Here is a 15,483-nt window from a genome sequence, read left to right on the forward strand (position 1 = left end):
TATATATTCTTTTTCATATTCTTTTCCATTATGGTTTATCACAGGATATTGAAATAGTTCCCTGTGCTATATAGTACAACCTTGTTGTTTGCCCATTCTATATATAATAGTTTGCACCTGCTAATCCCAAACTCCCAATCCTTCCCTCCCCCACCCCTCCTCCCCCTTGGCAACCACTAAGTCTGCTCTCTATGTCTGTGAGTCTGTTTCTTCAACAAACATTTATTAAGTACCTACTGTGTGCTTGGGGCACTGGATGAAACAGTGTCCAAAATCAATCAGTTCCCTGTCCTTATGGGGAGACAGATGGCAAACAAAGAAACAAATAAATAATAGATTGTTTTCAGATATTGAAAGTATATAGCTATTAGATTCATAAAACAGAGTGACTGGAAAGATAGTGGCTGGAGAAGGTCCACGTTAGGCCTTTAGGGGACTGGAACACACAGGTTGAGCCCCCAAAGGTAGGAGAAGGTGGCCAAGTGAACAGGTGCAGGGAAGAACAGTTCAGGAAGATTGAGCAGCATGCGCAAAGGCGCTGCGGTGGGAAAGATCCAGGGTCCAGGTCCCTCACCCAGACACTGGGACAGGAGCGTCAGCTTCCACCCAAGGTATCTTCCAAATACACAAATCCCACCGGGTAACTGTCATGCCTAGAGTGTTCCCGAGGCTCCCTGTCCCCTGTGGATCATATCGAAGCCCTTTAGCCCTGAGCTGGGCACCACTCGGCCTCTGCTCTCCCCACTACGGACCCGAACGCCCTCAAGGGCAGTCACTCCAGGCCCCACCCCAAGCCACTCCCCACACTCTCAGCGCCGGGACAGTGCGGTCCATCTCGCCTCACCATTGGACAGTTTCGGAGAGCATGGAACGCTGGTTGGCTGACGTGGCCGTCAGTTAGGGTCAAGGCCTTGATAACCGGTCCCCGAGCTTCGAGGGGGCGGGCTCGGGTGCGGGCGCGGCTGCGGCTGCGGCTTCAGGTAAAGCGCCAGCTTTCGGGGCACCGATGGGGTCCTGGGGGGATCAGGGTACGCAGCGGGACGGGGCGCTGCGCTTCTAGCCCCTTTGCGGGCTCAGCGCGCTGCGACGGGGCGGGCGCTGTGTCCTCTGGCCGGGACCCCTCCCACACTGGGAGTCCCGGGTGGGCGGCGAGCAGAGTCGGGGGGCTCTGGATTCTTGCGGTCTCCTACTTCCCGCCCTTCAGGAGCGAAGTGGGGGGCTTTGTTCGCCCCCTGGCGCCGCAACCGACTTCGGGATGCTTTCACAGAGTCGCTCCTGGACAGCTTGGGGACCCGGGTCCATTCCCTCGCGCTGGACCTGAGTGTGTGTGTGTGTGTGTGTGTGTGTGTGTGTGTGTGTGTGATGGGGGGTGATTCGGAAACGGTGTTGGGGGGAGGGACGGATGGCCCCCGGGGCGGGCAGACAATGGACAACGGATGGAACCGCCCGGCGGCGTTTCCTGTAGGAAACTGCTCTGTCTCCGTGAGGCCGTCCTGAGGGGACAGGGAGGTGGGGGGTGCTGACCTCAGGACCTCCCCCTCCCCCCATCATCAGCCTCCACTCCCACTTCAGGGGTCTGAGAGTCCCGTCCCAAAGTTACGGGGTGCCACCACCCAGAGCCTCAGTCCGGGAAGACGCCCCCTCCCCAAGACCGGGATCTGCACTGCCCGCCTCGTATCCCACCCCTCAGGTTTTGTGAGCACAGCTCTGAGTCCCAAAATAGTCCCTGGGGCGGGAGTGGGGGCGTGTGGCGTCGGCTCTGACGGCCTAATAAGGGGGTCTCAGGCAGAGGATCCGGATCTAAGCTTGCCAGCTCGGGCAGGGAGCGGAGGAGAGGGGAGGGCAGTTGCACGCCTCCACTCCGGTGAGGCTGCAGCCCCTGGAGCCGCCACGGTTTGGGCCTGCTCTTCCCATCGGGGACACACGCAGGGGACAGGCAGGAGGGCTGTTTATAGAAAGCCGTCAAGTGGAGGGGTCAATGCAGAAACACTGGCAAAGCTGCAGGGTTCAAATCCTGCTTCTGCCCATGTCCGACTTTGGCTGGGTCACTTAATCCCTGTGTCTCAGTTTCTCCATCTGCACAATAGGGGGAAAGAATAACCTACCTCAAAGGGTTTACCTAGGATTTTTTTTTAAGTTACCCATAAATTGCTTAGAATAGAGGCTAGCCCATAGTAAATGGCAAAAGTCATTGGCATATTTTTATTTACCATTCTTGGGGCATCCACCCATTTTTCAGGTCAGTCTCTGGGTCTGGCGGCTCCAGCTGGTTTGGGTCTTAGGAATGACTCACAGCTGTTTTTTTTTGAATTCCCAGGGTCTCAGATTTGGGTGTAACCAGGTCCCCGGAGTGGGGGGGGCTGACCCCACGGAGTCACACGGCCAGCTGTGTGTGAGGCAAGCCCAGACCCCTAAGCCCCAGCCCAGGTTTTTTCCATGACCCAGCTCTTCCCTGGCAGTTTCCTGAAAACAAGTCCTGAGAGGCACTGGCTGTCCTCCGTGTTGCCCTGCTGGCCGGCCCCTTACAGCCAGTGTGAGGGGACGGGAAACAGCTGCTTCAGGACTGGAAGTTCCCCGTCACTCTCCCTCCTTGGGGTGGGTTAGGGGAGGTGTCAGGGACCCAGGCTGGACAGAGTGGTGAGTGGGAGGGTTCCCCCAGCTGTGGAGAAGAATGAGTCCAGTAGACCAATGGGTGCTCAGTTGCTGGTGGGTATTAGGCACGCAGGTGGTCATCCGGAGTGCAAGAGACCAGAAGGGGTGACTGGGAAGGTTGCCAGGTGGTTAGCACAGATGGGCAGTAGGTCAGGAAGAGTACAGATGGGGTCTGGCAGGCACCTGCTGGTGGAGGGCTGGGCAGACAAGAGGTCCCTGCCAGAAGATGAAAGCCCAGCCTGAGGGCATTTCCCATAGGCAATTGACTTAACTGCTTTATGCCTTCATTTCCCCCATCTGGAAAAGGGGGAAACATCCTACCTTGCAGGATTATACTTGTGGGGGGGGTTACATTTAGTCAGGCCAGGCATAGAGTAGGCACTCGATAGAAACTGCTTTCCCTTCCCTCAGGGTTTTTCACGTGAGCTCTTCAAAGCCCCATCTTTCCTGCCCTATACTCTCTGAATCAAATTTCTGGACTCAATATTTGTCCTTGTTAAATATCACATTATTAGATGTGGCCCAATCTCCCCAGTTTCTTAGCGCCTCCATCACATCACCTGAAGTGTCTGTATCCCTTTAGCCCTAAGCATAGCCACAGCTCCGAGTTTTTTGTTTGTTTGTTTTTGTTTTGTTTTCTTGTTTTTGGCCTCAACACATGGCACGGCTTGTGGGATCTTAGTTCCCTGACCAGGGATTGTACCCGGGCCCTCAGCGGTGAAAGCACCGAATCCCAACCACTGGACGACCAGGGAATTCCCTAGCCACAGCGCTGACAACCTGGGTGCTTGTGGTTCCACTACAATCTCTTACAAGCCAAGGGCAGAGCCCTGTGGCGCTCCAGTAGAGACATCCCAGGAAGACTGGTATCCATTGATTTGCATCCTTGGTGCATCTGGCCCACAGCTCTCCATCATTCCTAAAGGATCTCATAAGTGACCCTGGTATAAATTCAGATGTACATGAGCCCTCGAAGGGCTTCCAACCTTCGCCTTCCTCTTCTGAATGTTCACACTCCACCCCTTTGAGCATCAATTTCTTTCTTTCTGTTTTTTTTTTGGTACACGGGCCTCTCACTGTTGTGGCCTCTCCCACTGCGGAGCACAGGCTCCAGACGTGCAGGCTCAGAGGCTATGGCTCACGGGCCCAGCCGTTACACGGCATGTGGGATCTTCCCGGACCGGGGCACGAACCCGCGTCCCCTGCATCGGCAGGTGGACTCTCAACCACTGCGCCACCAGGGAAGCCCTCAATTTCTAATTTTCCCCACGGACCGAAGAAAACTCAGCAGGTCTGGAATGCACCTCACCCTGCCCCCGCCCCGGCTGCTCTCGTTCTCTTGATCATCATCCTCTTTTTCTTTTTTTTTTTTTTTTTGCCACGCCTTGTGGCATGCAGGATCCTAGTTCCCCAACCAGGGATCGAACCCTCGCCCTTGCCGTGGAAGCACGGATTCCTAACCACTGGACCACCAGGGAGTTCCCCTCTCTTCTCCTTTTGATGCCCTTCCTGCCTCCTCCTGCCCAGCAGGCTGAGGCCTGGCATGTGAGGGTCCCCACAGTCATTCATTCCAAACTTTCTTTTTTTTATATATAAATTTATTTATTTAATTTATTTATCTTTGGCTGCGTTGGGTCTTCATTGCTGCACGCGAGCTCTCTCTAGTTGCGGTGAGCGGGGGCTACTCTTCATTGCGGTGTGCGGGCTTCTTATTGCGGCGGCTTCTCTTGTTTCAGAGCACAGGCTCTAGGCGCACAGGCTTCAGTAGTTGTGGCACAAGGGCTCAGTAGTTGTGGCTCATGGGGTCTAGAGCACAGGCTCAGTAGCTGTGGTGCACGGGCTTAATTGCTTCGCGGCATGTGGGATCTTCCTGGACCAGGGCTCGAACCTGTGTCCCCTGCATTGGCAGGCGGATTCTTAACCACTGCGTCACCAGGGAAGTCCCCATTCCAAACTTTCAAGGCCACTTGAGGGAGGAGGGAGGAGAGGGCCTGTGTGGGGGGGTGTTGGGGTGGTGGTGGAGAGGACCTCTTGGGTCTGTTTACTCACTCAGAGTCCGGACTGACCCCAGAGGCACAGCCAGAGGGACAGGGCCCAGCCCCACTCTCACCCCCTCTGGGGGCTACTCCAGGAAACATGGCCAAGTTTGCCCTGAATCAGAACCTGCCTGGTAAGTGTGCAAAATGGGCTTTGCATGTGTACAGATCCACACTTGGCACCCAGATGCAGACACAGCCCTGCAGCTCCCTCCTTTGCAGAGTGGCCAGAGGGCCCTTTATAAAGGTGGATAATATCATGGCTTAAAATCTGCCTCTGGTGCCCTGTCACAGGTGGAATAAAACTCCATCTCCTCATGGTGGCCCAGAATGTTCCCCACAATCTGGTCCGAGCCCACCTCTTCTACTCCTCTACCCCCTCCCTTCCTTCACTCTGCTCTGCACATCCTCACCTCCACCGGCTCTTACTCAGGCCCACCCTGGTCATTCCACCCCAGGGCCTCTGCATGGGCTGTTTTCTTTTAGGAACCTCCTGTCTCAGCTGCTTCCTCCCCCTCATTCAGGGCTCAGCTTGTAAGTCTCCTCCTCAGGAAATCTGCCCTGACAGCCAGAGCCCATGTCTGTCAGTTATTCTCTATTTCATCTTGGAATTATTATTATTGCCCTAAGCACCATTTGGAACGATTGTGTTTATCTGTCTCCTATAAGAGGGCAGGGATGCCTGTCTTGTTCACTGCTATGTCCGCAGCATCTAGAAAAGTGCTTGGTACATAGTAGGTGCTCAATTAACGCGTGAACCCTCGACTTTTTGGGAGCAGAGAGGCGTTTAAGCCTTGGGTGTGCAATCCAGGTGTGCAGGGTTTGGTGCAGGTGGAGTCGTGCAGGCGTGTCGTGGGGCAGTGGGGACGCGTTCTCCGGGTCTCTCCGGCTTAACGCCCCTCCACGCCCCTGTCATGCCCACAGACCTGGGCGGCCCTCGCCTGTGCCCCAGCGTGACTGGGGGAGCTCGCAGCCCGAGTTCGCCCTACTCGGTGGAGACGCCCTATGGCTTCCACCTGGACCTGGACTTCCTCAAGTACGTGGAGGAGCTGGAGCGCGGCCCCGCCGCCCGCCGCGCCCCGGGCCCCCAGCCCGCGCGCCGCCCCCGCGCGCCACGGGCCGGCCTCGCAGGCGCGCGCAGCCCAGGCGCCTGGACATCCTGCGAGTCCCTGGCCAGTGACGATGGCGGAGCACCGGGCGCTCTCTCCCCGGGCGCGCCGTCGGGGCTCATGCTGCTGCCGCTATCGCCGCGCGCACCCGTGCGCAATCCGCGCGTCGAGCACACGCTCCTGGAGACCAGCCGGCGGTTGGAGCTAGCGCAGGCGCACGAGTGCGTGCCCAGCCCCGGCCGCACGATCCCGCGCAGCCCGCGCGGGTCCGGCCACAGCAGTCCCGCCCCCAACCCGGCCCTGGCCTCGCCCGGCCCCGCGCAACTGCAGCTGGTGCGCGAGCAGATGGCAGTGGCGCTGAGGCGCCTGCGCGAGCTCGAGGAGCAGGCGCGCGCGCTGCCCGAGCTGCAGGAGCAGGTGCGCGCGCTGCGCGCCGAGAAGGCGCGGTTGCTTGCCGGGCGCCGGCAGCCCGAGCCCGACGGGGAGGCCGAGGCGCGCCCGGACAAGCTTGCCCAGCTGCGGCGGCTCACCGAGCGCCTGGCCACCTCTGAGCGCGGCGTTCGCGCCAGGGCCAGCCCCGAGGCTGATGGCCCCGACGGGTCGGCTTCTAGCCTCAGTGAGGGTGCGCTGCAGGTCCTCGATGGGGCGCCCCAGACACGGGATACAGGCACCCAGACCGTGCCGGAGACTCAAGAGACGGGAGCCCAGGCGTTGCCGGAGACCCAGGAGGCCGGCGTGGGGGCAGCTCCCGAGACCCTCGAGGCGGAAGTGTGGGTGACGGAGGCTCTGCTGGGGCTGCCCGCGGCCGCCGAGCGCGAGCTGGAGCTGCTTCGCGCCAGCCTGGAGCATCAGCGCGGGGTGAGCGAGCTCCTGCGGGGTCGCCTGTGCGAGCTGGAGGAGGCCCGCGAGGCTGCCGAGGAGGCACAGGCAGCCGAGGAGGCACAGGCAGCGGTGGCGGCCCAGCCCCAGCCGTGCGAGGTTGCCACCCAGACCCCGTGGGGTTGTGCCGAGAGGGCCACGCAGACCGAGCCCGCTGTGGAGGCCCCTGCCCCGACGCAGGAGAACCTGCCCGGACCCACGGATGGGGACAGGGCAGTGGCACCCGCGGGTGAGTCCCGTCCCCGTCCCTCGCTGAGCCCTGGTTTGCTGGCCACCGAATTCTAACTCACTGTCTTCATCTGATCTCCGCCAGGCACTCTCAAATCCATTATGAAGAGGAGAGACGGTACACCTGGCGCCCAACCCAGCCCCGGACCCAAGAGCCTGCAGTTTGTTGGGGTCCTCAACGGAGAGTGAGCACATTCCCCCTCCCCATGGCAGCATCTTCTGGGACTGGAATGGGGTTTGAATCCCAGCTCTGCCCCTCGCTCGCGGCGTGGTCTTGGCAAGCCTCAGTGTCCTCATCTGTAAGATGGGAACAGCCACTCCCACCTCGCAGGACTCCAGAATGAGCCCCCAGGGGAGGCTCAGCAGATGCCTCTCACCCTGCCCCCAGGTACGAGAGCTCATCCAGCGAGAACGACAGCGACAGCGAGGACGGCGCTGCCGAGCTCCCGAGGAGCAGTTCGTCGGGCTCAGGAGACGACAGCGGCGGGGGATCCGACTCCGGGACCCATGGCCCTCCCAGCGGCGGGGAGGCCCGGGACCCCGAGCCGGAGGCAGAGCCAGAGCCTCAGCCGGGCGCGCAGGGGAGGTGAGCAGCGCCGCGGACACGTAATAGGAACGGCTGCTCTCTTTCCCGTCTCCCCACTCCCCATCCCAACCCCTCCTTAGCCTCTCCCTGTCTGCGTTTCCTCGGCAGTAGGTGCGAGCTGAGCCCGCGTTTGAGGGAGGCGTGCGCAGCGCTGCAACGGCAGCTGAACCGGCCCCGCGGAGTCGCCCGCGACAGTGTGAGTGCGGGGAGAGGCCTTCGCAGGAGTCATAGGCCCGCCAGGGACCTCCTCTGACGCCTACCTAGGGAAGAGCATCGGGGTCTTTAGAGTTAGGAGGGTCCCAAGTTCCGTCACCTCGCGCCAGGGCCCTGCACGGATCCCAAGCTCTCCAAAGGGCTCTTCGCCCCAGGACAGGGCTGATCTTTCCCTGATTTCCCAAAAGGGGTCCGCCCCAAGCCCCAGCCCCACTCCCGGACTCCCCAAAGACAAGCGCTCACCGCCTTCCGCCACTTCAGCTTCTTCCCCAGGCTCTTCCTCAGAAGGGGAGCATCCCTGCCCCCTCGAGCCGGATACCCACACTAACTGCACTCCCTCCTCGAAAGGGGTGTGGCCCTAGGAGTGACCATCCTCCCCTGCCTGGGTTCCCAGTCCCGCCCCCACACCCTCCCTGCCACCCCTTCCTGGACCCTTGCCGAAGTCTTTCCCCCGTCCTGGCAGGGCGCGGCGCGCCTGGTGGCCCAGGAGTGGTTTCGAGTGTCGAGCCAGCGGCGCTCTCAAGCGGAGCCCGTGGCCGGGGTGCTGGGCGCGGTGGTGCGCCTGGGACGTGAGCTGCTGGAACACGTGGTGAACCTGACGGATGGCAACGGGAACACAGCCCTGCACTACAGCGTGTCCCATGGGAACCTGGCCATCGCGAGCTTGCTGCTGGATACAGGTTAGCATTGAGGAGGGGTGGGGAGGGCACCAGGGAATAGGGAGCCAGGGAAGGGAGAATCTGGGCAGGTCCTGGCTGGGAGGACCTGGAGAAGGATGCAGAGAAGGGCTGGCCAGGCAGAGGGCACCACTGGCCCTTCTCTGGCGGTTACATGACCCGTGGATAGATTGACCTCTCTGAGCTGTGAGCTCTGCCCTGACCTGCCTCTCACTTTGCAGGAGGAGGGTATTCTGGGCTTTGGGATTGGGTAGACCTAAATGTAGAGAAATTACTTCATTTCACCAGCTTTAGCTTCCTCCTTTGTGAAACGGGGGATGCAGCGCCTCCCTCCCTGGGCAATTGTGATAACACACGTAGAACAGCACCAGGCACGCAGGTCAGTCAATGGTCCCCATGCCTTCTGTCCCTGAATCTCCAGCCTTGGCGTTCACCTTGTTCCTGAGCCCCAGTATCCATCCACTGCCTCTTCAGCCTCCAGGGGAGGTACTGACTGGTCAGGGCTGTGACTGCCTCCCGGGCTGGGACACTGGGCCTGCAGTCCTCCACCACCAGGTCCTGCGTTGGCCCCATCTCACACACATTTCTATCATCTGTCTCAACGTTTCCCCCTCTGGAGCAGAGATACACACATCCAGGTGTTGCTGAGTCCACAGACATATATTGAGAGCCTTCCAGGCACCAGTGCAGTGCCAGGATGGGGGTGGGCCACCCCCATGGGACTCACAGCAGAGGGGACAGTGGACAGTAGACAAACTGATTGCCCACCAAGAGCTCTCCTGGGTGTCCTCCTTCAGGTCCAGTATCCTCTGGGGCCTGCCCTGCCTCTCCTTCTCACTGCAGGCTGAGGCAGGTCCTGCTGTCCCATCCTGCATGCCACCCCCTAAATACACAGATCCATCCCATTTCTGCAGGTCTTGGTGACCGGGGGGAAGGGCACAGCTACTCTGGGCTGGACAAGGAGATGGGGCTTGGGAGGAAGGGACAATGCATGAATTCAAAAGGTATTTCCTGGGACTTCCCCAGCGGTCCAGTGGTTAAGACTCCACACTTCCAATGCAGGGGTGCGGGTTCGATCCCTGGTCAGGGAACTAAGATCCCACATGCTGCGCGTCGCGGCCAAAAAAAAAAAAAAAAAAAGGTATTTCCTGGGCAGCTCCTTTCTTAAAGGGGGCTGAGGACTGGGGTTATGGAGGGTGGCAAGGCAGTCATCTTGGTTGCAAGGCCCGAGGCTCCTTGGATCCTCTTATTTCCTGCATTTGAACCCCCCCCCCCCTTCAGCTCCAACTTTCCAGACCTTGCCGTGGGCCTTCTGGTTCTCACATGAGTCAGCCCCTCTGGCCCTCCCCTCCCCCAGGACCCAGAGCCCACAGTGCACCCTTCACGCGGGGGCTGTTTCCTCTCATCTCCCTGGAATGAAGGGCCTGGACATGGCTGTGTCCTCCTTGTTCTTTATCTCCACTTCCAGACCGTTTCCCCTTCCTCCTTTAGTCCCATCTTGGAGCCTCTAATTGATCAGACCACTACTCCCTCCGCCCCTTCTGACTTCTCCCTCTCATCTCGTCACTCTTCATTTCTTGAATCTTAGCTCCTGGCTGGTTCTCCTCCTCTCCAGCCTAATCCTCACCAATATCAGTTTCCTGATGGATGATCCCTCCCACTTCCTGGCTTCTCAGTTCCTTTTTTTTTTTTTTTTTTCCTGGCTATGCCACAAGGCATGTGGGATCTTAGTTCCCCGACCAGGGATCGAACCTGCACCCCCTGCAGTGGAAGCGTGGAGTTTTAACCCCTGGACCGCCAGGGAAGTCCCTTCTCAGTTCCTTGACCTACTCCTCTCCCTTCACCCTGACATCAGCCTTACACTTGTAAGGTCACCACAACACCTTGATGTCATCAGTAACTATGCCCCCTCCATAATCTCACTTCCTAGCATTCTCTCCTGAACTCTCACCATCCAACATCTCAGCTCACTGTCTCCTGTTGCCCAACTCCCACAGTCCTTGAACCTCGTGGGACCAGTATCCATTGCTCCCACCACATTTCACTGTTCTGTCTCCTTGCCTCCTGGCCTACCATTAACTACTCCTTTATGTACCCTTTCAAACCCATCCCCATACCCCTCCCTCACCTCACCCTACTTGCCTGGCAGACCCCAGTGGGGCACACAGTAGACCCTCAAGTGTTTGTTGAATGAATGAATAAGCTTTCATGAGCAGGGGCTCTAGGTGTGTGTGTGTGGGGAGCGGAGATAATTATCAATTTTACTCGATAATTATCAAGTAAACATAATTTCCAATAGGGGTAAGGGCCATGACAAAATAAAACCAGGGGAGGGAATCAAGAAACAGTGTGATCCTTTAGCTTAGCAAGGCCTCAGGGAAGGGAAAGGGAGAGGGAAAATAGGTGGGTCCCCTGGCTAACTGCAGAGACCCCACTTCGGTTATTTCTCTGAGCCCCCTTCTGCGCCCAACACCCTCCACCAGGGTCACAGAAGCTTGTGGATGGAATGGACACCTAGAGAGTATGCCACACAACTAGGGAATGCCCTTAATCCTGACTTAACCCTTTTACTCCCCAGCCGGTTGTCTCAGATCCCCTCTTACTAGGGCACCCTCTCCATGACCCTGATCCACTCCTTTCCCCAAACCTCTCCCACCCATTCATCTCTGCAGACTGTCCCTGGAGTTGTGGAGCTTTCAGAATGGTGGGGTACACGAGCGGTAAACATTCTGGGGAATGAGGTCCAGAAGTAGGTGCTGTGCTGTGAGGAAGAGGGCCAGGATGGTAACAGAACTGACCCCAGAGGAAATGGAGCTGATGTCTGTGTTCAGTTCGGAAGGATGGGCAGCAGTAACCAGGCTGTTAGTTTCCTAGGGCTGCTGTAAAAAAGTGCCACAACGTGGGTGGTTGAAAAGAGAAATTCATTTTCTTGCAGTTCAGGAGTCCAGAAATCCAAAATCAAGGTGTTGGCAGGGCTGTTTCCTTCTTAAGGGCTCAGAGGGAGAATCTGTTCTGTGCCTTTCTCCAAGCTTCTGGTGGCTGCCAGCAACCCGCAGCGTTCCGCGGCTTACGGCAGCTTGTCTTCTCGGCCTTCTGCATCACATAGCTCTTTGTCTTTGCTTCTTCCGAGGATACCAGTCATATGGAATTAGGGCCTACCATAATGACCTCATCTTAACTTGATTATGGTTTGCAAAGATCCTATTTCCAATTAAGGCCACATTCACAGGTACTGGGTGTTAGGAGTTCAACATATCTTTTGGTGGGGCAATGGCGGAGGGGACACAATTCAATCTGTAACATAGGCTTGTGGGAGAAAGGCCAACTCCAGAGGAAGGGACAGAAGTTGATAACAGAGCCTCGGAGGCGGTGGTGAACAACGGCCTGTATTCCAGGTGCAGTGGGGAGACACAGGAGGGCTCTAAATAGGTGATGGGGCCAAATTTCTTTTGATCTCTTTCTGGCTGCTGCATGGAAACTGGAGTGGACTTGGACACCAGGGGGGCCCAGCTGGCATTTCTCTGGGGGAGCAACAGTGGTGGCTTGGTGGGTAGTAGCTGTGAAAATAGAAACGTCCATTTATCTTTCATTGAGCAGCTACTAGGTGGCAGGTATTACTCTAGGTACTGGGGGATACAGCAGCAGACAGAACGAAGCCCCCAACACAGTTTGAAATAGGAAGGTGAGGAAACTCTTCACTGAGATGAGATGCGAGCAGAACCCTGAAGGTAAGGGAGGAGCCATGTGGATCTTGTGGGGAGAGCCTTGTAGGCAGAGGGAACAGTAAAGTCACGCATGACCCTCAGTGACCAACCTGACTGAACAAATGAACCTGAGGCTTGGAGGGAGGCGAGTGGACTAGCGGGTGTCGGCTTCTTGGTGGACTGACCCCTCTTCTCTCTCCCAGGGGTCTGCAAGATTGACCACCAGAATCGAGCTGGCTACTCCGCCCTCATGCTGGCTGCACTCACCTCTGTGGGGCGAGAGGAGGACATGGCCGTGGTCCAGAGACTCTTCCGCATGGGCAGTGTTAATGCCAAGGCCAGCCAGGTGTGTAGATATCTCCTCCCTGGCTCGGAGTCCAGGGGTCTTTTCCACTTTTGGAGCCCAATGTCTGTGACCCCTCTCTTTCCCCCGGAGCCCACACCAGCCCTGTCCCCTTCTTTCCCATTCCCCAGACGGGACAGACAGCCCTCATGCTGGCCATCAGCCACGGCCGCCAGGACACGGTAGCAGCCCTGCTGGCGTGTGGGGCAGATGTGAACGTGCAGGATGCAGATGGGGCCACAGCGCTGATGTGCGCCAGCGAGTATGGGCGCCTGGACACTGTCCGGTTGCTCCTGGCCCAGCCAGGCTGTGACCCCGCCCTCCTGGACAACGTGAGCCACCATGGGGCTGGTGGGGTAGTCACACCTTGGTTCAGGGACCTGACTGTCCCTATCATCCCTCAGGAGGGCACCAGTGCCCTGGCCATTGCCCTGGAGGCTGAGCAGGATGAGGTGGCCGCCCTGCTGCACGCCCACCTGAGCTCAGGCCAGCCCGGTCCCCTGGTGAGTGCAGCCCCAGCCCCAGCCCCAAGAGACAGTTTTCCAGCTGCACAGCTCAAGGATCCCCAGAAAGGTGGCTTCTCTTCATGCACCCCAGGGTAGTACCAGGGGTGGGGAACCTGCGTTTGAATTCTCTGTGGCTGGGATTTGATGTTCAACCTGCAGAACACCCAAGGGCTAGACACACCTTCACTTTACAGGTCATGAACCTGAGGCCTCCAGAGGGGACATGCCATTAAGATCAGAGTAGAGCTGTCAGACCTAAGTCAGACCATGTCGTGTCAGGGGACTCCTGTTACTGCCCCCAGGCTCACAGCAAAGGAATAAGGGGCCCTTTAGGTCGAGGGGGCAGGGGAGGGGGGTGCAAGCTCCCCACAAGTCAGAGCTTCAGGGTTGGAGACAATGAGTTTGCCAGCAGCAGGCAGGAAGGGCTGGTTTGGGGGCAGAGGCTTATGTTCAAAAGGCAAGTGCCAGGCTGTTCTCAGCACTTTCATAATTAAACATCATCCTGGGAACTCCCTGGCGAACCAGGGGCTAGGACTCCACACTTCCATTGCAGGGGGCACGGGTTCAATCCCTGGTCAGGGAACTAAGATCCCGCATGCCTCAAGGCGTGGCCAAATAACACAAAACGAAGCAAAACATCAACTCATGCTGTAAGCCTAGCCATCCCGCACTCCCCTGTAGAGATGGGGGAAAGGAGCCAGGGAGGCCAAGTGCCTCTTCCAGGTCACATGGGACAGAGGCAGGATTCAAAGCCAGGTGCTCTGGCTCTGCTGTAAAAGGTGGGGGTTCCTGCTTAGGCAAGCTCAGTGGACAGAGGCAAGATCTCCACTAGGCTAAGCAGCCCTGAGTCTAAGGGGGCTGAAAGCCAGTGTCCTGCCTACAGGAGACTGACAGCCCCCCTCAACCTCTCTCACCAGCTGCCCTCTGACCGCCCCACGGCCAAGCCTAGTGAAGGAGGCTGCAGTGACGGTGGAGAGGACCCCCTACCTCAGTGACTGGCCTGACACACTGGACCTGGATTGGGGGAGAGCTTTCCCTCGCCCACCTCAACCTCGGGGCACAGCAAGGGTCAGGGTCCACAGGGAGGGGCTCAGCTTGAACTCTGCAGGGTGAGGTGGGACTTGAGGCACTCTGGTCCACTCACTTCTCCAAACTTTTTCCTTAATAAAACATTCCTAACTCAGCTTGTCTTGTTTTGGAGATACACACAGACACGTGCTTCTCCCTCCTCAAAAAGAAAACGCGTTGTTGGGGAAGACAACTCCTCCACCCCCCTTCCAGAGTGCAGTGGGTCAGTGCAGACCACCTGGGGGGTCCCATGGGAGAGTTTTATAAGCTTAGTGGCAACTGAGACAAAACCCCAAGTTTACACAGAATATAAACGATTTATTAAAAGCAGATCATCCTCGTGGGCCAGGTAGTCGACCCAGACATCCAGGACCCTGTAAACAAACCCAAGTATGAGATGCTGACAGGTCGCTCTCAGCAAGTGGCAAACTCCCTCCCCCGTCTTGCCAATCTCAGCAAACCCTTTCTTCACACCCCGCCACCAAGAGCCCCTGCAAGAGCCCCTCATCCGTATGCTTGGCGAAACCTCCCTACCACCAGCCAAAGGTCTACTGTTTCCCACTCCAGTTGTGCACTCACCAGTCCCAAGTTCAGCGCAGCCTCCGAGCCTCTCGCTCTGACTCCAATAGGGTGAGCACGTCGCCCTCGCGCACGGGGCCTTTCACGTTTCGGATGATGGAACGGCTCGTGTCGTCCATGAATTCTACGCGCACCTATGGGGTTGACGGGGGGTGGGGGACCGGGAAGAAGTCAGTGTCTGCCACAAACTGGCACCGTGGGATAGCCAGCTGACTTGGATTCAGAGAACGTGCCTGCGTAGACACACTTAAAAAGGGGGCTGAGCCTGGGAAGTAGGTCTGGGCCGGGAGAGAAGCCAGAGAGGGGCCGAAGCGTGGAGAACAAAGCTCTCGAGCGCCAGAAAAAGCCACTGGTGGGGGACAACTGCCGCTCTGGGCCCGTCGGGGACGGGAGCACAATCGTGAGGGCGTGGAGCTACACAGTGGTCGTTGGGATTGGCTGAGCCAGGAGAACGAGGTATGTCAGAGCCCAAGGAATGAGGGACAAGGCCTCGGCAAAGGCTCGGACCGTCCGCGAGCTTTCCGAAAAAGGGTACGTATCGGTTCTCAAGATACCAGGGCACAGAAGTCATCATCGGAGACTCAAGACCCCAGACCCCGCCTCCTCGTCTCTCCAGCTCACCTGCGTGCACTGTCCCTGCGAACCGGTCCTGCCCAGCACCTTGGTGACCTGGGATAAAGAAGCTGGGATCAGATCTGGACCACCCGGTTCCCCTACTCCTTCCTCCCTCATCCGGGCCCTCAAACCCGGGCTTCCGCCTCACCCTGGCAAGCTTGATGGGCTGCACACGACTCGTATCCATAACGGCGGCACAGCGACTGATCGGGCGGAGAGGAGTCACGTGCTTCAGAGACAACGTTTATAAGGCGTCCTAGCCCCGCCCACTCCCGTTCTCGCGAGAAC

The 15,483-nt window shown here is 58.1% G+C and overlaps 2 protein-coding genes across 6 annotated transcripts; one reads left to right on the forward strand and one right to left on the reverse strand.

The window, feature by feature from the left end:
• Window positions 1–768: 768 nt before the first annotated feature.
• Window positions 769–14,287, forward strand: KANK3 (KN motif and ankyrin repeat domains 3). 4 transcript variants are annotated; one of them, XM_027085311.1, is made up of 10 exons: window positions 769–980; window positions 4,706–4,822; window positions 5,613–6,905; window positions 6,990–7,089; window positions 7,293–7,490; window positions 7,599–7,686; window positions 8,167–8,383; window positions 12,288–12,430; window positions 12,559–12,930; window positions 13,851–14,287. In XM_027085311.1, the coding sequence occupies exons 2-10, from the start codon at window positions 4,789–4,791 to the stop codon at window positions 13,926–13,928; spliced, it is 2,523 nt and encodes an 840-aa protein (XP_026941112.1). In that variant the 5' UTR covers window positions 769–980; window positions 4,706–4,788; the 3' UTR covers window positions 13,929–14,287. The 4 variants fall into 4 exon arrangements, with proteins under 4 accessions (XP_026941112.1, XP_026941115.1, XP_026941113.1 ...); XM_027085314.1 differs by lacking the exon at window positions 769–980 and having other exon boundaries at window positions 4,619–4,822; window positions 7,602–7,686; window positions 12,559–12,759; window positions 12,832–12,930; window positions 13,851–14,112; XM_027085313.1 differs by lacking the exon at window positions 769–980 and having other exon boundaries at window positions 4,620–4,822; window positions 12,559–12,759; window positions 12,832–12,930; window positions 13,851–14,284.
• Window positions 14,288–14,298: 11 nt separating this feature from the next.
• RPS28 (ribosomal protein S28) lies at window positions 14,299–15,436 on the reverse strand. Of its 2 annotated transcripts, XM_027085317.1 has the most exons (4): window positions 15,344–15,434; window positions 15,202–15,249; window positions 14,581–14,714; window positions 14,299–14,375 (listed from the first exon to the last, which is right to left on the reverse strand). In XM_027085317.1, exons 1-3 carry the CDS (start codon window positions 15,380–15,382, stop codon window positions 14,592–14,594), a joined length of 210 nt encoding a protein of 69 aa, XP_026941118.1. In that variant the 5' UTR covers window positions 15,383–15,434; the 3' UTR covers window positions 14,299–14,375; window positions 14,581–14,591. The 2 variants fall into 2 exon arrangements, with proteins under 2 accessions (XP_026941118.1, XP_026941119.1); XM_027085318.1 differs by lacking the exon at window positions 14,299–14,375 and having other exon boundaries at window positions 14,580–14,714; window positions 15,344–15,436.
• Between the last annotated feature and the right edge of the window lie 47 nt (window positions 15,437–15,483).

This window comes from Aethalodelphis obliquidens, unplaced genomic scaffold, assembly GCF_003676395.1.
Source record: "Aethalodelphis obliquidens isolate GAN/ISIS:26980383/991018 unplaced genomic scaffold, ASM367639v1 scaffold53, whole genome shotgun sequence".
Classification (NCBI taxonomy): Eukaryota; Metazoa; Chordata; class Mammalia; order Artiodactyla; family Delphinidae; genus Aethalodelphis; species Aethalodelphis obliquidens.